The sequence below is a fragment of the Rhinopithecus roxellana genome, chromosome 6, assembly GCF_007565055.1.
Source record: "Rhinopithecus roxellana isolate Shanxi Qingling chromosome 6, ASM756505v1, whole genome shotgun sequence".
Lineage (NCBI taxonomy): Eukaryota > Metazoa > Chordata > Mammalia > Primates > Cercopithecidae > Rhinopithecus > Rhinopithecus roxellana.
The window spans coordinates 128218095-128242886 of NC_044554.1; the positions used below are offsets into that span (position 1 = coordinate 128218095).

At 38.0% G+C, this 24792-nt stretch overlaps 1 protein-coding gene across 2 annotated transcripts in view; it reads right to left on the reverse strand.

Annotated features, from left to right (window-relative positions):
* COL28A1 (collagen type XXVIII alpha 1 chain) overlaps positions 1 to 24792 on the reverse strand; it is a 181406-nt gene that overhangs the window by 131663 nt on the left and 24951 nt on the right. For both annotated transcript variants that reach the window (XM_010353063.2, XM_030931865.1), the window contains exons 9-13: positions 24747 to 24791; positions 21055 to 21099; positions 19950 to 20003; positions 3656 to 3724; positions 2469 to 2537 (exon numbers count right to left, since the gene is read on the reverse strand). In XM_010353063.2, coding sequence (XP_010351365.1) covers positions 2469 to 2537; positions 3656 to 3724; positions 19950 to 20003; positions 21055 to 21099; positions 24747 to 24791 — 282 coding nt within the window. The remainder of the gene's footprint in view (positions 1 to 2468; positions 2538 to 3655; positions 3725 to 19949; positions 20004 to 21054; positions 21100 to 24746; position 24792) is intronic.

Sequence of the window (24792 nt, forward strand, 5' to 3'; positions counted from 1 at the left end):
AAAACTGGCCTCATAAAGTAAGTTGATAAGTGTTTCTTCCTCTTCTACTGTCTGAAAAAGATAGGGAGACTTTACTGTATCCATAATGTTTTATGTTTTTTAAAGAAAATCTAAAGCAAGAGTAGTAAATGTACTAAGTTTAATTATCTACCTGGTGGAGGTTTACCAACTCATTCTCTAGATTTTCCAGTATGATTAAAATATTTCATTATTTAAAAACAAAAACATTTTAAGAACAACAATGAATAAGTGAAACTCATTCTTAAGTTTAGTTCTGAGTTTGGAAGGTATGCATAATAGCAAAGCACAAAGTTCTTTGGAAAAAACAATTGTCAATCTACATTTAAAAATTTTTTAGGCCAGACACAGTGGCTCATGCCTGTAATCCCATCACTTTGGGAGGCCTGGGGGGGGGGGATCACCTGAGGTCAGGAGTTCAAGACAAGCCTGGCCAACATGGTGAAACCCTGTCTCTACAAAAACTACAAAAATTAGCCAGGTGTGGTGGTGGGCACCTGTAATCCCTGCTACTCGGGAGGCTGAGGCAGGAGAATCACATGAACCTGGGAGGCAGAGGCTGCAGTGCGCTGAGATCATGCCTCTGCCCTCCAACCTAGATGACAGAGCGAGACTCTCTAAAATAATAATAATAATTGTGACTTATTTCTTTGACATTTTCAGAATGTTTCCAGCTCTGAAAATCATAGACCTAAGGAGAACCCAATCTTTTAATTTTATAGAAGTTAAAATTTGAGACTTTGCTAAATTAAATATATCCACAAGTTCTTTGATATTCTTCATGAGGGGTGAAATCTTTTTCTATTCCACTCGAATCTGAGCTGCTCCTATGCTTATTTTAGGTGTCACAGAAATGATGCTGTATAATTTCTGAGGCTGAGCCTCACAAGATGAGTGGCTTCTGCCTATTAGAACACTTCTGCTTGGATTTAAGCTGCCATGTTGTGAGGAAGCCCAAGCAACCACCTGTAGCTGTCCATGTGGAGGAGAACTGAGGTCTCTGGGCAACAACCCCAGCTAAGTTCCCAGACAACAACCTGCACCAAACTGCCAGCCATGTGAGGCCATTTTTAACATTCCAGCCATTTTAGCACTCCATCTGACTTCAAGTTATACAGAACTCTCATGTCAACCCGCAAAATGATAAGAAATAACAAATTATTGTTTTAAGGCACTAAGTCCTGAGGAAGTTTGTTAAGCAGAAACACAGAACCAAAACAGAGAACAAAATAAGTTAGTGGTTTATCTTTAATGGTACTATCTAGTTAGTGGAAACTGAGACTAGATGACTGATCTCTATCTAGAGATTTTTAATTAATCCAGTGTATTTTTCTTCCATATGATGCTCTCTTTTTTGAATTAGTATATTCAGACATTAGTGAAAAGCCTAAACCGAAACAATATATTGCCATTTCACTCACAGAGTGCAGTAAGGAAGTGTATGTTTATGTGAATATACACATGTGAGGAACTATGCAGTGCAAAGACAACTTCAAAGACCAGCTATCCACAATCAGTTGTTTTTATTTGTACCTAAGTGAGTCAGCTACCATTTTTCCCTAGGACAATAATGACTACTTGAAAAGTTAACAAGCTTCTTATACCAGAATAATCATATTTTATTTACTTCCTCTCCAAATGTCTTTTAATAGAAATTTTTTCTTCTCCAACAACAGTAAACTTCAAAGCTACATAAAAGAGATGTTGTGAATAACACAGGTATTATCTGTCTACCATTATCAATCCTAACTCTAGAGCATACTCATGGATTACATAATGAGCCAAGTCTTTATTCTCAGTGATTTTTCTTGTGGTTACAAAGAAATCCATTATAAAGTATAAACATTAGGCTTGAGTCCAGATCTTCTTCCTAAGAAAATGTTGACACCTGAGAACTCTTTTCTTCTTGTTCAAGTTGATTAATCTTGTAAGAAGTTACAGTAAAAGAGAGTTGGTTGTAAACATCATATATATTTACACATATACACATATACATAGTTCTATTTCAAGTGTTGTGAAAAATAGCACTTGGATCTGGTCCTTTCATATTTATTTTCATTTGTTGCTCATAAAGATACAAGGTGGTCGGGGGCTGAGGCGGGTGAATCACCTCAGCTCAGGAGTTCGAGATGAGCCTGGCCAACAAGGCAAAACACCATCTCTACTGAAAATACAAAAAAATTAGCTGGGCCTGGTGACGTGCACTTGTAGTCCCAGCTAATTGGAGGCTGAAGCAGGAGAATCACTCGAACCCGGGAGGTGATGGTTGCAGTGAGCCGAGATCGCACCACTGCGCTCCAGCCTGGGTGACAGAGTGAGACTCCATCTCAAAAAAATAAATAAATAAAATAGATACAAGGTGGATTAATTTGACTCTTTATTCTAACCAGAAAGAACAAGCAAAAACCATATTTGTCCTTTTCATTTCATCTAGAATTTTTGCTACTTACTGGCTGTCCAGGCTCACCAACTCCAATGGGTCCTGGAGCTCCCGGTCTTCCTTCTTGGCCTCTTTCTCCCTAAGAGAAAGAAATAATAGAATGAAATCTTGAGATTTTAAATAAAGAATAAACATAGCACAAAGTTATCTCGAGATTTCAACAAGGATAAATAGCGAAATAGACAAAATTTGCATATTCATAAAGGTAAAAAATTCTAGACGAAGAGAAATAGCTCAAATTTAAGTGAACAAATTACCCTAAAATGTTTGTTATCTCTTCTTGTCCAAATGTAATTCAGCATTTTCAACTTTCACAAAATATTATGTAAGAATTGGCAGGACACACTGTGTGGCAATGCATTTAGTTACTGAGCTGACTAAGCTGACAAAGTGTGTGCTGTGCCCTGCCCTCTTGCCACCGTCCAGGAATGTCACCCCTTCCTTTCCCCACTCTATCCTACTTCACCTCTCCTTTAAGCTCTTTTCAGACGTCATCTCTTCCAGAAAACTTCTCCATAACTCTGCCAACATAAACTCCACCTTTCCTGGAGTCTCAGTGTGCTTATTGTTGAAATGCTATACATGGGGATATTCAATTACATTCAAAGTACACTATTTCGTACTGCTTCCTATTTTAATCCTACATCAAAATCTTACTGTCACAACCACTTAGAAAAGCCATTCAAAATAGGCACTTCTGCTTTATTATAACCTGCATAATGTAGAGCCTCACAGGATGGATGTTCCTTCCTTCCCTTTCTAGTTCTCTACAAACCTCTCTGCCAACATTGACCTATTCATTGCCGTGGCCCTTCTGGTTTCTGCCCCTTTATGCTTTTTCAATGTGAACCATGATTGCCGATGTGTTAAGCTGTTTCACTTACCAATAACATACTTGCATGTGAATGTTTAAAGTCCATGAAAACTCAACAGAACTACATGTACCTTGGTAAAAGGGTGGGTATTTGGAGACAAGTAAGTTTTTCATTCCAACAAAATTTAAAAATACATTAATTATTATTGTGGTAACTGCCCCTGACAAGCACATTGCTGTGTCCAAGCATATAAAATGAAGTAACTTCAGGAAACCTCCTTGTGTCTATTGGGTTTAGGCCAAATGGAGTTCAAATCACGGCTCCCTCAGGCCCTACAATAAATTCAATAGTCATCAATAGGCAGAAAGACAAGTATCTTTACCTTAATACCTTGCTGTCCAATTCCAGGAGCTCCTGGAGAACCATAAGGACCAGGAGGACCTGGCTCACCCTGGAGGAAGAAACAGTGACATCAGTTATACGTTAGGTCAACTCAATAGTATTGATTAAGCAGCTCTTAGATGTATAGTTTTGCAATAGGGGCCTTGAGAGCAACAACAAACCTAGTACATCGTGCCTGCCCTCAATTTTTTACAATTCATCTGGAAAGAAAACACAGACCCAAGATCAAATTATCCACTACACACAGTAGTCACAGTGTCTGGGTCCACAATACTTTTAGGAGCCTGCAAATATGTTCCAATTTTAATTTTTTGATTCAAAATAAAAATAAACATAATGACTACATAACAACGAATCCAGCTTGCATTCATAAATGTAATTTTTTAATATTTTTATGGAGGAAGGGGCCCACAAAGTCAAGTGTTTTCAGGAGTCATAACAGGCATAACGTGGCCACCACTCATTCATTCACAAATATTTAAGTGCTCTGGAAGACATATTTTGTTTCCTCCGCTGTGGCTGTCCTTTCTCAGCTTTCCTTCCCTGCTGATAAACTCCTAATTGAGTCAGCAGCTGTTCTTTGCTCTCAGAGGTATAGTATGAATGATCATTGGCCTAATGCAAGATGGGAATCTCCTTTCCTTTGTCACTGATTTATCTCAGTTCGTCACATGGCTTAATTCTGACAAACGAGATGTAAAGGACCTTACTGGATGCAAAGGAGAAAACTGCCTCTGCCTCTTCTTTCCTACATAGAGATGTGATAACTATCTTGTAACTATGAGGCAACAATCTCTAGGACAAAAGCCAGCGGTTGAAGAGGCCTGGCTCCTGGATACCCTCAATGAGCAACTGATCCAGTCCTGGACTACCTGTCTTCAAATATTCTGTTTACTCAACAGTAAGAGTTCTTATTATTTAAGCCACTATTACTCAAGATTTCTGTTACTCAAAGTCAGAGCATTTTGAAATAATAACAGCCTATGATGTGGCAGGCCCATAATAGAATTGAGGCATTTTAGAACTAGATGCGACCATTGCACTCAAACCCCTACATTTCACAGGTGAGAAACCTGAGTCCCAGAGAGATTACCTGGCCAGCCCAAACTCACACCTGAATACCACTTACACAGTTACAGCTCTTTAGATCTCTCAGGCTTTAAGCCCTGTAGCATGATGATAGGGGAAGGAGAGTGGCTATTGACTTCAGTTATCCTTCTCATAATATTATTTTTTTCTGTTTATCAAAATAATATGTCAATGTAGAAAATGGTCATATATTAAAAAGCATGCATGCAAAGAAAATTTTAAATTACCTATCTATAACTATTTATACTATAAAATTTTGGTATATTTCCTTCCAGTTTTTTACATTCACACATGTACCTTTAATTTACGCTAAGGAAGATTTCTGAACACTCTTACATTTCAGCTAATGAATATTTGCTATTTAAAATTTAATTCAACCCAAAGATTTCTCTCTTCATGCTTTCACTAACCAACAGTAAAATGAAACAGGAAAGTGAAACAAGCCTTCTCTGAGATGATGGGAGATTAAGGAATTTTCAGAAATACTAAAGTCTCAATTCGCCCCAGAAGCTTGTGATTTTGGAAGGGACACCTAGTAACCAGAGCAATGTTCTGTGGATATAGTAAAGACACTGCTTTACTTTAAGAAGTCTGTAGCGGATGTGATGGCTCATGCCTGTAATCCCAGCACTTTGGGAGGCCAAGACAAGTGAATCACTTGAGGTCAGGAGTTCAAGACCAGCCTGGCCAATATGGTGAAACACTGTCTCTGTTAAAAATACAAAAAAAAAAAAAAAAAAAAATTAGCTGGACCTGGTGGCATGTGCATGTAGTCCCAGCTACTTGGGAGGCTGAGGCAGGAGAATTGCTTGAACCCGGGAGGCAGAGGTTGCAGTGAGCCAAGATCACGCCACCACACTCCAGCTTTGGCAACAGAGCAAGCCTCCATCTATTTAAAAAAAAAAAAAAAAAAAAAAAAAAAAAAAAAAAAAAAGTCTGTTGACTTTGACCAATTGCAAAAGGGAAAGAGAAGGGCTAAGAAGGGTCAGAGTCAAACCAGCGCCCCAAAAGATATGCCCAGGCTCAGGGTGATTTAAAACAAAGAATCCTGCCTCAAAATGAGTCATCCACATCTATGATCCTTTGATATTTAAGTGGATCGAATTCAAAAGTACTTACTGTGCATCCTGTTGCGTACAAGTCAGTCTGGCAAATATTTTTTCCCTTAAATTCCTAAGGTTGTACTTGTTTTTCTATATTGATTAAGTTTTCTGAGCAGCCAGGTAACTGACATTCTCATTTTACATGTTTTTAGCCGTGGAATTTATTTTGCTTCACAATATCAGACATAAAAGTTCTCACTAAATTTGAACTTGTTTACTTAATCTCTGTCTCTGTCTCTCTGTCTGTCTGTCTCTCTCTCTCTCTCTCTCTCTCTCATTGTCTCTCTCTCTTTTTTTTTTTTTTTTTTTTTTTTTTTTTTTTTGCCTCTGTCACCCAGGCTGGAGTGCAATGGTGTGATCTCACTGCAACCTCTGCCTCCCGGGCTCATGCAATTCTCCTGCCTCAGCCTCCTGAGTAACTGGGATTACAGGCACCTGCCACCACTCCTGGCTAATTTTTGTACTTTTAATAGAGATGAGGTTTTGCTGTGTTGGCCAGGCTGGTCTCGAACTCCTGGCCTAAAGTGATCAACCTGCCTCGGCCTCCCAAAGTGCTGAGATTATAGTCGTGAACCACTGCGCCCAACGCATTTACTTAATCTCACAGTTTAATCAAGTGCCAGAGAATATTTAGCTGTCTAGAGATTCCAAATTTTTGCTTCCAAATGCCTTTTTCTTACAACTTCTCATGTTCCCCATTCAAGTTGGTATCTCCTTGTCAGTTATACAGGTTGCATATGAGTGACTGTCTCTATCACTCAACAAATGACACCAGGTACTTGCTATGTGGAATGCCATGAAGTAAAATTCAAAGAAGCTGAAGACATAGTTCCAAAACTTAAGGGACCAGCTTGAGAGATGAAATATACCATTTAAAACTAGGGTGTGAGATAAAAAAACTACATATTCGGTACAACATATACTACTTGGGTAATGGGTTCACTAAAATTTCAGAACTCACCACAATATAATTCATTCATATAACCAAAACCACTTGTACTCCAAAAACTATTGAAATAAAAAATTTTAAGTATGTATATATTATATAACATGTATATATATTATATATATAATACCATTAAAAATACGATAATAACATCTACCCACTGTTGAATTTGGCTGACTAAAAAAAAATATAATAATAACAATACAAGGCCCTAAATTCACTTAGTCTATTCATTTTTTATCCCTTCTATATGTAGCATTGGTTCTGTAATGGGTCAGAAGGCATCTAAATTATATATTTGGTAGAGAATTTGAGGATTTTTTGAGTAGTGGAAGTTCTTCCTTACTTGGCACTTATCTGATGTTTGATCAGAAACAAACCAAGAGCCCAGGTTGGTGACAAGAAATTTGTTTGGTCATTACCTTGAAATGTATGGACCAGGAGAATCAAGAGTAGAAGCAGCTCTCTTACCTTAAGCCCATGAAATCCCCTGAGCCTTCGTCAAGTACCAAGAGCAGCTGAGCAATATCTTAATATTGCTTTGCAAGGGAGTTACAGGGATCTGAAGACTACAGAGGGATTGCTCTCCCTTACCTGAACACAGCCCCTTAGCAATGTAGCTTCACATTTCACTTGCTTAGATTTATTTCTCAGGAGCCTGGTATTGCAAGATAGGATCCACAAAACAGTATTGGTCTACAGCTCATGTTTATTCCCTTCCCATTTCCCCTTTTTCTTTCCTACAGAGAATCTTGAGGTAGTAAAGAAAGTGGTCCTGACTCTAAAATATGCTGTCTGGGTAAAAACAAAACAGGGAGGGAAGAGTAAGCACTCTAGTCAGAATGATTTCTGGGAATTTGCCAAGATGGCATAGCCCTGCTAAGACGGCAGGCATAATTCCTTTCCTGTTAATATTCCTACCCCAGCCCTTAGCAACACACACACACACACACACACACACACACACACACACACACACACACACAAAGAGAGAGAGATTGCATGCCCAAAAGATTGCATGTCCACAGTACTACTAATTATTTCTCTACTGTACTTTCATTTGTCATCAGAGACATTTACCAACAGGCAAGTATAACAAAGAGGTCTGGGTTAAAATGGGTAGCCCCAGAAAGAATCTGTTTCTCATTACCTCCATGTCAGTGTGAATGTGTGTGAATGTGAGTGTGAGCGTGTGTGGAGGCAGCAAAAAGTTTAGGTAAACCGCCTTGATCCTTCTCAGAAATCAAGAATACCCATGCTATGGGCTTCAAGAGGACAGGAAGCCAATGTTTAATAAAACCTACTATTTATCAGCACTGCCCAGACATATTATATACATGATCTCATTTAATCTTCTAACAATCATAGGAAATAGGTTTTGGGTTTCGGGTTTTTTTTCAAACTCCTGGCCTCAAGTGATTCTTCTGCCTTGGCCTCCCAAAATGCTGGGATTACAGGTGTAAGCCAGCACACCTGGCTCTTCATGCATGGAGTCACAGGGCAAAAAACCATGGCTTTGAATCATTTGGTCTTGTAGAACCTTAGTTCTATCATTTACTAACAATTTGAGCTTTTGCAAGATCTCCATATGCAAAATGAGGATAATTATATCTGCCTTGTAGCATTGTTGAGAGGATTCAAGATATTGTCTGCAAAACATCTAAGTCATAACCAGTCACACAACACCTGTTTAATATGTAGAGATTTAATTGTTATTCACCAGACCCTTTTTGAGCACCAAACTAATAATAGGTAAATAACAATTTATGTCTATAATTGAATATCAGGTTACCTAATTACAGACATAAATCAGATTGCACCTGCACTTTGCAGAAGCTTACAATCTGTCTGGAGAGACAAATGAATATAAAATAAAATACAAGCATGTGAATTAGCATAATAAAGATATTAACAGAATACATAAGACTCTGAGGCGGAAATGTTTAATTCTACCTCAAGGAATTGGGAAAGTTTCATATAGTAGAGGAAATGTTTGATCCAAACAAAGAAGGAGGAATCATAGCTAATCTGATGGAAAAGAAAAGAAACAAAAGTTACAGAAGATGAAAGAGTATGAGGCATAAAATGATGTTAAATGTTCTAGGGACAGTCAGCAGCCCTGTGAGCCTAACAGGCCGGAAACAAGGTGACACTAGGACCACTGTCTGGAGTAGCATGGTCCAATGCAAGTAGACAGTGAGCCACATTTGTAATTTTAAAATCTCTACTAGCCACATTAAGAAATAAAAAAGGTAAATTATAATTAATAAATTTTACTTAATAAATAGAAAATATTATCATTTTGACATGTAATCAATACTTTTTAAAGTATCAATTATTTTGATGCTAAGTCTTTGAAATCTGATGTGTATCTTATACTTACAGCACATCTCAGTTTGGACTAGCCACATTTCAAGTGCACAGTAGGCACATGTGGCTACCTTATTGGGCAGTGCGGTTTAGAGTGATTAACGAGGTTGAAGGCTCAGGTCAGAACCATGAACAGAACTAACATTTAAGTCAGGTGGGAGTGGAAGAATACAAAGATGTCTTGTGTGGAGTTGGGGAAAAAGAGAATTTCAAAAAGAGACTCATTATTCCCAAAGATAAATTGTCATCTTTCACTCCCCAATATAGTCATCTTCCAGTGTTCTCCACCTCAGGGAAGGGCACCAGAATCCCTCCTGTGTCAAACGGGAACCTGGGGGTCATTCGTGATACCTCCCACTCCCTCTGCCACCATATGCAATGCATCCCAACACCTATCAGTATGCCTCCTAAATCTCTCTCTAATCCATCCATTTCAGTCCTCTACCACGCCTCTCCAGTCTACAGCAAACTGATAATACCTCTTGTTCAGAGTACAACAAAGTCCTTAGTACTCTACTCGCACCCACTCTAGCATGCTCCAATTTATTCCCTCCATTGCTGCAGAGCAATTTTTTAATTTTAATTTTAATCTGAGTAAAACCTTCTGAGGCCTTTCCCTAAGACAGGGCTCCTTACAAGGCCCTGCCTCTCCATTCCATCTGTCATCAGTCACCTCTTCGCTCCCCACCCCAGCAACGTTGGTTTTGTTGAATTCCTTGTACTTGCCTTGCCCCTCCTGCCACAGGATCTTTGCACAGTCTATTCTGTCTGTCTGGGATGCTCTTACCTCTCTCTTTCATAGTGATTCTTACCCTTCAGATCTTATGTTAAGCAGCATGGCTTCAAGAAGGGTTTTTCTGGTGAGAGGAAATCGCTATTTTAGTATTGATAGCACCGGTTTTTTTTTTTTCTGAGCATTCGTTACAGTTGCAATTTTGCATTTAATGTTCTCTATCTACTCCCCACTAGACTGTGGGGATGATGCATATGATTTTGTTCAGCTTTGCATTCTCAATATTTACCTCATTACTATCATTCACTCAATCATTTATGCAGCAAACATTTACTGAGCATTGACTAGGGAGCAGGGGCTCTGCTAGCTGCGGGAGGTGAACAAAACTGGAAACCTGTTCGAGGTTGAGGGAGCTGTGGGTGTAGAATGCTCCTCTGGAGTTCCCTGTGGTTTGCTTAGGTTTTCAACTAGAAGCAACTGTATGTAAATCACATAATGATATCAAGTACCTATTACACAATTTCTCCTACCAATTCACCCAGACACAATTAATCTTTTTTTTTTTTTTAGCTGAAAGAGTAATGAAACCACAATGAAGAGGAAAATTCAGCTAAGAAAACCAAATAATACTCCCTATCCCTGGCACTGATTCTAACCAAAAGCAAATCCTTCATTTCTCTAAGATAATACATAAAAAATGGTTATCCAAGACTGAATTGAGGACAGAACTTTACCCTTTCTTTGATAATACAATTATGAACAATTTTATCATATTTTCTTAACATTACAAAGATGTTTTAGCAACTTTTAAAAATCATTTCCCAGATATGTATGGCACCAACTTTAATATTTTAAGTTTTATTGCATATATCTAATGCTTTCCAAATGGAAGAAAATGATAGATGAGCATTTTGTAGGTGCAGAATGGTTCAAGTATGGTCAGGATACATTCTCAGCTGAAACTCAGTGAAGTGATGACTGTATACAGAGACTTGGAAGAAAGGTCAAGAAAGCCTCCTTTTGGAAAGAGAGGAAGGAAGGAAGGAAGGAAGGAAGGAAGGAAGGAAGGAAGGAAGGAAGGAAGGAAGGAAGGAAGGAAGGAAGGAAGGAAGGAAGGAAGGGGCGAATATTTATCAAGTACTTGTTAAATCAAGCTCCATTTTTAGCACCAAGTTTCTCATTTCAGAGAAAGTGTTGTGTTATAAAAGGCTGGTTTTTAGAAAATTTATCAGAATAAACTTGGTGTACATTAGTATAAAGACAGTTGTCAAAAAACTTAACTACTTAATTAAAATGACCAACACATATGGCACTTACTATGCAACAAGTGCTGCTCTATGTGACTCACATGTATTAACTCATTTAATCCTCACCACACCTCTAAGAAGTAGCTACTATTATTAACTTACCCCATGGATGTGAAGACTGAGTCATAGGGAGGTAAAGTAACTTGCCCAAATCAAACAGCCAATAAAATATACGACTGGGTTTGAAACCCAGCGGTTTGACGTTAGAGCCAGTACTCTCAACCACTATGCCAAACTGCCTCTTGAAACTTTTCAGTTCTTCTTTTAAAGTATTTGAAAAATTGTATGACTGCAGACTAAATTCATATCTTTATTACAGGATGAAAAATATAAGCGTCATATAATTACAACCTACTCATAACTGAAAATCCATCATATGAAGACAAAGCATCTCTAAAATAAAACATAAGCCAAGAGGAAATATAATTTATCCAAGCTGATGCACATGCTATATCAGGTACATAAAGTCGACCTGGTTGTTACTTAGTGTTAAAAGTAATGAAATTATAACTGGCAATACTGTGATCACACAAGGTAAATCTACATACAAACCAATAAGTGAATTGTACTGAGTTTGGAACAACTATTATGTCAAATCTCCAACTAAAATCTTTTTTGAATACCAGCTACTTAGGTAAGAGAAAAAGTCCAGTCCACATACTCTACCTACTTGTGCTTTCTAAAGCGGAAAAAACTCCATAATAACAATGAATTGGTGAAGAATATAATAAAAATTATATTGAACCACATTTTAGTACCTCTTAACTCATCTTCTAGAATGCTATTGGGTTTAACCACATGAAATTGACAATATTTAATCGTGTTTGGCCTACAAACATGGCAATTCATGTGTTTCAACTAATAGGAAAGTCATACTTCATTATATTTAACAAAACCTAAGAAAATGCAAGTCATTTTCCCTAAAAGGAAGGACCTTAGGAGAGGTCCTTTCCCTAAAAGCAGCCCATTAGGAGAGCTTTTGAGAATCGCAGCTCTAGAAGACACTGTTTAGAAACCTCCAGCACAAAATGAGTTGCTGGTAAAAATTCAGGGTGGACATGCTCCATTAACCTAAAAACAAGGCCATTGATTTATGAGAGCAGATGAGTGCATATGACAGTGTGATAATGTTTCTTAAAAACTCACCCTTGGAGACTGGGAGGAGGAAAACATGGGGAGTTATTGGTTAATGGGTACAGAGTTTATGTTGAGACAATGAAAAAGTTTTGGGTATAGATAGTGGTGATGGTTATATAACATTGTGAATGTATTTAATACCACTGAATCGCATACTTACAAATGGTTCAAATAATAAATATTATGTTATTATATATTTTACCACAATAAAAACACCCTTGGAATACAATTAATTTTCTCTGTTACAAACTTGCTATTGCAACTTACTTGAAATAAATAAGGACATTGATGTAATTACAAAGAAAACATTCTGACATCCCTCTGAAGACACTGCAGTGGCTGATCCTGTTCCACATTAGTGCCCCCCTTTGACTATGCATGCAGGTTAGACTCAGCCACTTTGTGGGAAGTGTTGGCAGCATTTTCAGTTCCTTGGTCCATCAGAGCTTTTACCTGACACACACACACACATACACACACACACACACACACACACAGAGAGTATATATACCCCATCTGCTGAGAACCACATGCATCAGCAATTTGGGAATAGAAATCATCTACCTTGAAGCTATTGACTGACATCCCACATGTTCTGGCAGCCACTTCAAGTTGTCACTATCAGTTGTCTGGCATCAAACGAGTTAATAAGCTCATTTAGAGTCTTGGTGGGCAGATGTGCATGTAGGTCAAAGCCTTCTCTACAGCAAGAATTGCTGGATTACTAATGATTCCTTCCCTTTAATTAGGCCCAGAACAGAAATAGCATTTAGACTTTGACATCTCTGAAGGAAAAACATTCACATCGTTTGGCAGCTTGACTATGAGTCTTCATTTAACAGCTATTCATAATTAAAATTGTAAAGGGATTCTTCCTATATACTGAGCAGTCACAACCTTGTTCAAAGTTGTTATCCTGCCAGAAGAACCAGAAAGCAAATTATTGTTTTTGTACAACTAGAAAAGTTGACATGTTCAAGTACCCTATACTTAAAATACTTTACCTGAAGCCAAAAATGCAGTCATTCTGTTAAGAGAATTGTGAACTTAAAACAGTTTTTTGTTTGATTAATTATTCTTTACCAAGAAATATAGGTGTCTACATGTTTTCACTTGATTTACTTCACTTCAAGTGATAAATTATAAGGAATTATATCCTGTTACAAATCATGACTTTTTAAGTGGTTGAAAGCAACATCATGATATTAGGAAATAGGTTTTTGAGTTACATAAGAACTGAAATATATCTACACAAGATGCTTGTTTGAGGAGAAAGTTTAAAATTCTTTATAGTTGTTCATATTTGTGATGTTGAACTACTTCCAACCCACAACTGGAAACATTAGTTATGTTTAGTAGGTTGACCTAGCTACTAAGCTAATTTTGAGCCAAACCAAGTACTTAAATAATGACCAAAATAAGAATGTACTTTTAAAACTACTAAATCTTCATTAATGATTTCTGTTCTAATGAAAATATTGACATAGAAAATGTAAGACTCTAAGTTGTACACAAGAAACTGTAAAAAAAATAAGAAATTAAGCCCCCAAGTCTTCATGCCACTTTTAGAAGAAAGTAGAAGTAACACATTGGATTATTTAACGCACAGGAAGCTTTTGATGGGGGGTCAACACTGTCCTGTTTTTACCCAACCATGTTAGAAGAATGGTCAATATTCCTGACTGCTACATCCTTCTCTCTGGTTTTCTCCATGACTCATTGCCATCTCCTTGACCCTTCTACGGAAAGTATTCTTTCAAAGCTTCCCAATGACCTCAATATTGCCAAATTAAGTTACCACATAGGCAACTGCCCACATGACCTGTCCTAAATATGATACTGTTGACCACTCATTATATTTAAAACCTTTTATTCACTCATTCATTCAAGAAATACTTGTTGCTTCATATAAATGTGTGTGAATGAGTGTGCAAAGCAGAATTTTTAAATCTCCCAGATAGTGGTGTTCCTGACCCATTGTTCCCAAATCTTCTGATTTAGACTTTTTAAAAATAGTGATGGACCTGCTCATATCTGTCCAGTTCTTCTGCCAATGATTCCTATCTGAAAGAAGACTAGGAATGTTTAATGGTATAATACATGGAAGCTCAAAGGAGAGAAAATTGATTAGCACACTTCCAGTTCTCAGAAATACCCACACATGCATTCCTGATATAATATCTGAAGGGAAGACAGCCAGCCCTCTTGCCAAAACCCTTTTTCATAGAACACTTTAAAGAAAACAGGATGTTGTGTAGGGATGTTTAGCATGCTTACAGTTTTAAGTTCAGGGTCTGTACATCTAGCTATTGTTTACTTAATCTCCTCATTAGTATATCATTAACCTGAAAAATATATCCTTTGCTTGGGAACCTCAAAAACTGGGATGGAAACTTGACAAAGTAGGATTCAGAAAAGTAGGGTATCCAAAAACTGTGGTGTGGTGCAAACTTTAGGGTGAACTAAATGTTTCATGTACTACCCTTATCACCCTTCGTGCAATGAACTCCTCTTCAAACATGGTTGTAGTTCATTCACTAATAGTAGGTCTTTTGTCCATTTTGGATGAATGTTTGAGTCATTTACCCTGACCATATCCATTTGTTAAACTGGACCAGTCTAGTGCTATTTCTCTATGGATTTTCTTAATATCGCAGAAGCTTAAATTGAACATAAAGTAAGACAAAGTATCATAGGTAAAAGAATGCTAAGTTTCTTACACTTGACTGTACAGCAAGAAAAAACACTTAGGACAAATATCCTGCAGGAATATTATGAATGTCCTAGAGTAGAACAACGGAAGGAGTTAGGAGAAAGGAGGCAATTCATTTTTTAAGATAAATATATAATATTGCAGTATTTTTTAACTGTTTGAGGATTAGCATATGGTACTTTCCCTTTGGAAAAAAGCATCAGGGATATCTCCTTATGCCCTTTAGGCCTTGAAGCTCTAACGCTGGGATACTTCGAAATGTCACCAGCTGCTTCCTGCACATGCCACTGTGCAGTCCCTCCTCCCAAGGCACAAAGAGAGTCTTGGAAAGAGTGGATTTGCATGAGATTTGAGAAGGAAATGCCCTTCAGAAATAACCTCAGAAAGACATCAAGAAAATGGCAAAAATTACCTAATATAGGCTGGGCAAACCCAGTGTTCCACTGTGTTGATTTGTTCAAAATTAGTTTTGGTAACTTGTCCTCTGTGACTTGAAAGGCCTACCAATCATAAGCCATTCTTCCTAGTAATTAAAGGCCTTTTTCAAGGATGAGATGTGATTGCAACCTAAGCCACCAGGACAGCCCCATGGAAGGCAGTGGCATTGTGTTTTTAGGGGTTCAGTCTTTCCTCAGAGCACAGTGCTCTCTCCTGAGTCACAATTTCAGTTTGGTCTCAGGGATAAGGCGTCTTGGGCACCTGTGTGATTACAATTCTAAATGATTGCAGAGACTATTGAGATGTTCCCTTTTTTTTTTTTTTTTTTTTTTGAGGCAGAGTCTCACTCTGTTGCCCAGGCTGGAGTGCAGTGGTGCGATCTCAGCTCACTGCAACCTCTGCCTCCCGGGTTCAAGCAACTCTCTGTCTCAGCCTCCCAAGTAGCTGGGATCACAGGTGCCCACTACCACGCCCAGCTAATTTTTGTACTTTCAGTAGAGACAGGGTTTCACCATCTTGGCCAGGCTGGTCTTGAGTCTTGAACTCCTGACCTCTTGATCCACCTACCTCGGCCTCCCAAAGTGCTGGGATTACAGGCGTGAGCCACCGCGCCTGGCCGAGATGTTCTTGTGAATGGCACGAGATGACCTTCATGTGTGGTAGAGGCTGAGGTGGACTCTGAGCTAAGGCTTCTTTCTGAGAAATATCTATGTTTTGTTGCTAAGGCAACAAAGTCATTCAGGGCAGACCAGGAGCTACTTTACATGTGGAAAGTATTATTGACAGAAGTAATCTGTGAAACTGGGCCAGGAGCACATTTTTTCCTGATTTAACACGTTATTTTTTTTCCTTTTGTTCTTTGGCCACCTTTTCTGAAAACCCTTTAATGAAGAAAAGTCAATCCCTAAAGCAACAGAAAGTGAGTGTAATTCAAGAGAAAGACCATTCGTAAATTCATAGACATAGGCAGGCCCTATCTAGAACCTCTCATGGAATCTTTGCAAATGTAACAAGTCTAAAGGTTTCTATTTTAAGGTCTTATATGAAATATAATATTTGAAAATGCACAATTAGCATTACTGTTTTCTTTCTCCCAAGATATTCCCTTCCTTTTTCCTGCACTTTCAGATGAACATTAAAACCCGGTAGAAATGCACCTTTCAACAAACTGTTGTCCCTAGCCAGAGTTCACCAGAAGGCAAGATAGACAGAACTTTACATACTGTCAGAAAGAAATGCATTTATTTCGGGCCAAATATTCAGGAAATTCAGCAATTTTTCCTAAAGGGATAAATATAATACGGTAGCTAAGAGCAGACTTCTGGGTTTCAATCTTCAGTCTGTCCCTTACTAGCTCTGTAGCCTTGGACCCATTGCTTAAACTCTTTGTGCCTTAGTAGACTAATTTGTGCAACAGAAATAAGAATAGATCATGTCTCAAAAGGTGGTATTAGTATTAAATGAGTATTTAAAACTTTACCTATACATAATAAATATACAAAAAATAAATGTTAACTACTATAGAAGTTTCAAAATAAATAACCTTCCTTGTGCCCATTAGAGAATACAGAATTACTGAATTTTAGAGGGTTTCTTTACACAAATTGCAAAAGCAGCTTCTTTTAAAATTGTCTAATAAAATGATAATGGATAAAAGTAAATGTCACTATAAAATACTATTTCCAGATTGAGGAACAAAAATAGCTTATTATGTCTTCAAAGTATAGTACCTTCTGGGAGGCAAGATGAAATCATTCCCTGAATACTGACTTTAACGACAGTATACTAATAAATGTATAAAATGAAAAAAATAGCTAATGATCAATATGACATGAATCTCCGAGAGCTAACAGATCCAAAGAGTAGTAGAAATTATATAGAAGTTAGTCATAGTGTCAGAGTAAGAAAGTCAGGACCTTAAACCAGAACTATGACTAGAGAGAAAGGGGGAAACTCATGCCCACTTCATAGACTCCCAGCAATCCCCAACATCCCCTAGAAATTGACAGCTTTTCAATTGGCAATGAACTTTGTTCACTTGGCAGTGAACTTTGTGATTAAAACTTAAGTGGCAATTTTATGTCATGTATATTTTACAAAAGAGAGGCCCTTGGGAAATTGATGAAGTGCTCAAATGCTTTTGGAAAAATGACTCCTTTTATGATTATGCTGTAAAAGTCAACCACAAAGTGCTATTATGTCAGAAAAATTATAACCAACCCCCCAAAAAACACTTGATGCATTATGAAAAATTAATGCACTGTTGAAATTAAAAGCTAAATTTTATTGAAATAATTTTTAACCCTAAGTGATAACACTATTATACATAAAGAATTGAGCCAGGTATGGTGGCTCACACTTGTAATCTCAGCACTTTGGGAGTCCAAGGCAGGAGGATCCCTTGAGGCCAGGCATTCCAGACTCAACTGGGCAACAAAGCGAGAGCCCATCTCTACAAAAAAAAAAATTTACGATTTAGTCAGACGCAGTGGTGTGTGCCTCTAGTCCTAGCTATTTTGGAGGCTGAGGCAGGAGAATTGCTTGAGCCCAGGAATTCAAGGTACAGTTGGTTATGATCATGCCACTGTACTCCAGCTGGGGCAACAGAGCAACATCCTATCTCTAAAAAAGAGAGAGAGAGAAGAAGAAAAGGAGGAGGAGGAGCACCTTTTTATGGACCATTCCCTACCATACCACCACAACTGCCAGCCACAACCTGCATCACCCAAAGCTACAGGCACTATTTCCAGGCCAGCACCACCTCAGTGCCCTCTACAGATGATGGGACCTCGCTGGGACTCTGCTTCAGGCAAGCCATTTGATCTCCAGGCTTTATTTCTCATTTCCAAAATGAAAATGCTAAGCCAGTATGATCTCTAACATCTCTAGTGGCTCAAACATTCTATACTTCTATCACTACTGCAAACCCCAGCTCTGATCCCTGACTTTAAGCCTCTTTTTCACAAACATGAAAATTATCATCTTAGGTAATCAAGTAATTCTAAAAATTGTGTGGTCTGTCAAAATATATTTTTTTCTTACTGTAGGATTGTACCTGTAGCCAACGCAATTTTATGAAAACTTCTGCTCATCAATATTCAACAAGGCCATTTCTTTCCCCAGAGATAATTAATCGTAGGCAAGAAGTGAAAAAGACAGTTTCCCCAGATGCAGCCTAAGCACATGCCTGCTGAGAAGCCCATTCTATTTTAATTTGCCAATTAAAAGTGGCCTGGTAAATCACACGCTGTCATTATCTCAATAAAAATACTATACTTGTCACTCTCTTTCCTCTCTCTCAAGTAGCCCAACTGCTCCCTACACCTCAGTTTCATATCATCCTTAAAAAGCTGGCTTTCTTTAGGGTCAGCTGAGGATGGCATCTTCTGCTTTTATTACTGCCACAAATTCCATACCACTCAAATCACTAAGTCGACACCATTTACTGGATATTTACTATGTCCGTGAAATTTACTAAACATTGAGAAGAGTTAAAAAGGAACTAAAAAGGCTTGTTTTAGCAAATTAATGGTCACTCTCACTGGAAAATAGAGCCTTATAACTAGGCTTTTAAAGATCCCTCCCATCTGCATCTTTTTGTTCTGCATGGCTTGTATTCAACCCCTCCCTATTCTGTCTTGGCTGGTTTTCTGTGGACTGATATTACAAGCATGGTGCTGATGGTTGAGAATTCCCTGTAATTAAAAAAGGCGGCCGGGCGCGGTGGCTCAAGCCTGTAATCCCAGCACTTTGGGAGGCCGAGACGGGTGGATCGCGAGGTCAGGAGATCGAGACCATCCTGGCTAACACGGCGAAACCCCGTCTCTACTAAAAAATACAAAAAACTAGCCGGGCGAGTTGGCGGGTGCCTGTAGTCCCAGCTACTTGGGAGGCTGAGGCAGGAGAATGGCGTAAACCCGGGAGGCGGAGCTTGCAGTGAGCTGAGATCCGGCCACTGCACTCCAGCCTGGGCGACAGAGCGAGACTCCGTCTCAAAAAAAAAAAAAAAAAAAAGGCTTGATTTCTGTTGGTATAACAATTGTAAATTTCCTTCCCCTATAAACTGTATATTGAGGTGGCATTACATTTGAGAAATAGAATAGTTTGAATTGTGTCACTTGTTACTGCTTTTTGGTTTCCAATGAACCATAAAATAATAAAAGTCAGGAGTAAGAAGGAAACACAGCAAAGATTCTAGATAATGGCTTATAGTTAATAATGCCTCCCTTTGAATAATATAATAATAAATGATAAAGGTATGCTGCCAACTTCCTGAACGCACTTGGACTTGATGCTCTGTATACATCTGCAGATTATTATGCATTTCCAAAGGTACTTCCTCAAAGAATCCATTGACTTTTACCTAATAAAACATACATCACCATAGTGCACTAGGGGAAACACACTCTGCCTGTCTTTAATCAAAGGGTAAGATTACCTTATTGCCTTGAAACCCCTTTGGGCCTGGGTCTCCTGGAGGTCCACTAATTCCCTGCTCCAGGATGAAAACCAAGAATTAGTTCTGTGTACAAAAGGCCAGCAGGAATGAATCATTCTTTAGGGTCCCTAGAGATCCTGGCGTTAGAAGTTAGACTGTGTAACTCAGAGCTTAATTGAAATCACATTCAATTGAGAAGTAGGATGAGATAAAATTTCCTGCGTCAAATAAGTAGCTTCTAAAATAGCACTTATGCTAAGAACAAATATTTAATTAACGAGATGTTTGTTTACTAAACCTGTGTTTCCAATGTTATTCCAACATTCTTGACTCCTTTCAAAAAAAGATTTTGCCAACTAAGCATCTTCTTTTTTAAAATATCTAAGGCATATGTAACTGAAGTTAGAGCTTCCAATGAATTTGTGATAACCAGAATTACTGCCTGGCTCTGACATTTCCAGGCTAAAGCAAAGAAGTTAGTGGTTAACTAGATGGTGTCTAGGAAATTCTGGGTAAAATTATAATTTTCTGTAGGCTTTTTGAAATACTGAAATTAACTCCTCACATAGAGCACCACTGTAACTTTAGAAGAGGTAAGTTCCTAGGCTAGGAAAAGATTCAAATTATTTTCTGAAATCTATGGATGTCTAACTTAAATGCCTTAGAGAATCAGTCCATATTATAGAACATTATCTATGGTTATAGAACAATATAAATACTGTGATTTAGATAAAATGCATAACTTTTCCAACTACATTATAGTAGCAGTGCAAAAATAGTTACATCCTGTTTTTAGCCACTTTGACTTTCTGTCTTTCCAGACTCTGAAGTTTTTAACTTCATCCCCTTAGCTACTCACTAATACTTGCCTGATGGTACCTATCTTTAGGGAGTTTTAGTTAAGTTAATGAAAACATTAGGGAAATTGTTTCCAAAATTTGTTGCACATTGGAATCATCTGGGGATCTTAAACAGTATTAATGCCTGGCTTCAATCCCTAGACATTCTGATTTAATTGACAGAGGGTGCAAGTGGGTAAGGGGATGTTTTAAAAGCTCCCCGGGTGATTCTAATCCAAACTTAGATTTGGTTTTAACCCCCTTACCTGAATTCCTCTGGGTCCCTTTGGTCCATATGGTCCTGGAGATCCCTGTGGAAAAAAATTGAAAATAAGTCTCTCTAAATATACATCTTCAATGTGCAGTGATTTTAGGTAGGAGGGAAGGAAATGTGTTCTCAGTAATTGCCATCTTCCCTGGTTATCTTAACATCAAAGGCAAGAAATTGAAATAATCCTAATCAACAAGCCAAGGGGCAGGAGTGTCAAACTTTCCTTCAGTAAACAATCTCCATGAAAATACAATTTTAGATGTAAGTACCTTGCCTACATATTGATATTTTGGTCATTTTGGTTAGAGTAAAGAAATTATTTTATTTTATAAGATTCCTTAGAGGGCTATAAACTTACTGGAATATTATTTCCTTCCAAAAGGGTAATGTCAGTTAAATTAACAATGTAGTGCATTTCCATGATATCTAGATCACTCTTTTGCTCATCTTCAAAACATTGAACTTGGCAAAACACTGTTTATAGTCAATACTCTTCTAATAGAAAATATTTCATTCTGTCCCATAGCCAGGAAACCCTTTAAAATTTATTTTGTGAGGGAGAACATGGTCTAGTTTTTATTTCCCCAGATTTCAACTTTTTTTTTTTTTTTGCTTATCAAAGTATAACCTGTTAACTATTGATACACTTTGACAATTATAGAAACATGTAAATAAACAATTTGAAAAATCACACAGAGGCAAATGCTGTTAACATTTTTGGCATATTTTTGTCCAGTTGTATTCCCAATATAGTTCTCTTCAAATCATGTGATCAAAGTGTATGTCTGATTTTGTGTCCTACCTATTTGGCCTTATATTGTATCAAAAATACTTTTCCTTTTTCCACGTCATTAAAAACTCATAGTAAACAGATAATATACAAGAATAGGGAACTACCATAATTTATTTACTCATTTCCCTAGTTTTGACCTAAGTAATATTATAGTGAACATCTTTATGTATAAATCTCTGTCCAACTTCTGATTCACTCCTAAGAATAGTCTCCTAGAAGAGGATGACGGAAGCAGAGACCATAAGCACATTTAAGGCTCACTGGCTCTCTTTTGTCTCACATGCCATATACAGAAATAAAGAGAGAGAAACTTCCTCCATAAAATTTGTTTGTTAATCATTCCCACTACCTGAATATGAGAGAGTGTATCTTCATCTTATGGGCTCCCCATCAACAATTAGTATTATAAATTACTTCACTGTTTGCTAATTTGATAGGTGATATAATACTTTTGTGTGTTTGGTTTTGGTTGTTGGTATTTTTGTTGTTGTTGTTGTTTGAGACAGGGTCTTGCTCTGTTGCCCAGGCTGGAATAGCTCACTGCAGCCTCTACCTCCCAGGCTCAAGCAATCCTCCCACCTCAGCCTCCTGAATTGCCCACGCTGCTGATATAATATTTTATTGTTTTATTGTTGGTTTGGTTTTGTTTTTGAGATGGAGTCTTACTCTGTCGCCCAGGCTGGAATGCAATGGCACAATCTCGGCTCACTGCAACCTCTGCCTCCTGGGTTCAAGCGATTCTCCTGCCTCCTGAGTAGCTGAAATTACTGGTGTGCACCACCATGCCTGGCTAATTTTTGTATTTTTAGTAGAGATGGGGTTTCACCTTGCTGGCCAGGCTTGTCTCAAACTCCTGACCTCTGATGATCCACCCACCTTGGCCTCCCAAAGTGTGGGATTACAGGCATAAGCCACCATGCCCAGCCTATTTTGTTTCTTGTGAGACAGTGTTTCACTCTGTTAACCTAACTGCAGTACAGTGGCACAATGACAGCTCAATGCAGCCTCAATCCCCTGGACTCAAGAAATCTTCCCACCTCAGCTTCCCAAGTATCTAGAATTACAGGCACATGCCCCAACTAATTTTTAAATTTTTTGTAGAGACGGGGCCTCACTATGTTGCCCAGGCTGGTCTCAAACTCCTGGACTCAAGTGATCCTTCCACCTCGGCCGAACATTTTAATGTATTAATTTCACTTATCTGATTGCTACTGTATTAGGATATTTTTTCTTATTTATTAGCCATTTTAATTTCCACTTCTATATCTCTTCATGTTGCTCATGTGTTTTTCTAAATAAACTTGTATAAACTCTCTGTGTCAAGGACACGATATCTCACCGGCTCTAAGACACATTTTTTTCACGTTTTTATATCTCTGATATTGGGGTATATTTTACAATCAGTTGCACCTTACATTTACAATTGGCAGTGGGTTTTTTTTTTTTTTTCGTTATTCCTTTTTGGCATGGAAAATGGTGGGACATTTAACAATCCCTGACATCTCAATCAATTAAATATGATATCCTTTGTCAACCATTTTATTTCATCTAGTTTTCCCAGATATTGTTTGACTTTCATTTCTATTCTATTCTATGTGTGTCCCTTTTTCTGTATTTCCAATATCCAGGTCCATCTTGCATGTTCAGTTATACTCCAGGAAGAATCTATTTATTTTCACATTTTCCATTTTGACTAGAGATAATTACTAAGCCTACCTTTTGCAGATCCACCTGACCTTTAACTCTACAGTAGTTTAAAAGCATTCAGAAAGTCTCAATCTATTTAAAGTGTTTAGTTCCATGGGCCAATGTGATTATCTCACTCTCTTCTCCTAACCTTCTGCCTCATTTTCTCTCCTTGACTTCCTTCCAGAATTATAACATAGAAACTGAAAAAGTGTGGTATCTTGGTGGCATGATGTTAATAGTTCTTAATATAATGAAAACTATTTATTTTTACTCTGCACTTTTTTGGACCCTTTAACATCAGGTTTCAAATATACTTTCTGTATATATTTGGCCTTTTGAGGAACTATTTAACATCCTTAAAATTTTTTCCAAATTTAAGTGCTTTCTATTTATTTGTCTATTTATTTACTTATTTATTTTTGAGATGGGTCACTCTGTCACCCAGGCTGGAGTGCAGTGGCATGATCTCCGCTCACTGCAACCTCCACCTCCTGGGTTCAAGCAATTTTCCTGTCTCAGCCTCCTGAGTAGCTGGTACTACAGGTGCACACCACCCTGCCTGGCTAATTTTTGTATTTTTAGTAGAGATGTGGTTTCACCATATTGATCAGGCTGGTCTTGAACTCCTGACCTCAGGTGATCCGCCCACCTCAGCCTCCCAAAGTGCTGAGATTACAGGCGTTAGCCACTGTGTCCAGCCTATATTTATTTTTTAAATAAAGGTGAATATCTATCCAATTGTCTGTGTCTACATTTTCAAAAGTCCAAATCTCTATGTCTAGTTGCACCACACTGTTTATAACTATTTCACTGACTTATTTCAGAGTTCTTCACACTAGTTTGGAAAGTGCCTGTTTTCAGTGTTTGCATCTGGAAAGCAATTCTACTCTGACCCAACTGCAGCTTTAATTAACTTTGCTGGTTAAATAATTCTTTTTACCGTAACATTCAGGAGGTGTGGCCTCCAAGGTCAGGGTGTCACAAAATGAAGTCTTAATGGTCCATAAGAAAGGCATTTGGGGGCTCTATTATTGAGTCAGGCATCACTTTGTTTTCTACCACATGTTTTACAGATGTGAAAAATTGAGCCATTGATTCCAACTCTAGTAGTGAGATCACCATAATTCAGCCCAGGAATTTCCCCTTAAGGAAATGCAACCCAAAAGGGATCACAGCTGTAAGCATTTTAAAAACGTGTTCCTTACTTTGTCACCTTTTACTCCTGGTTTACCACATTCCCCACGTTCACCC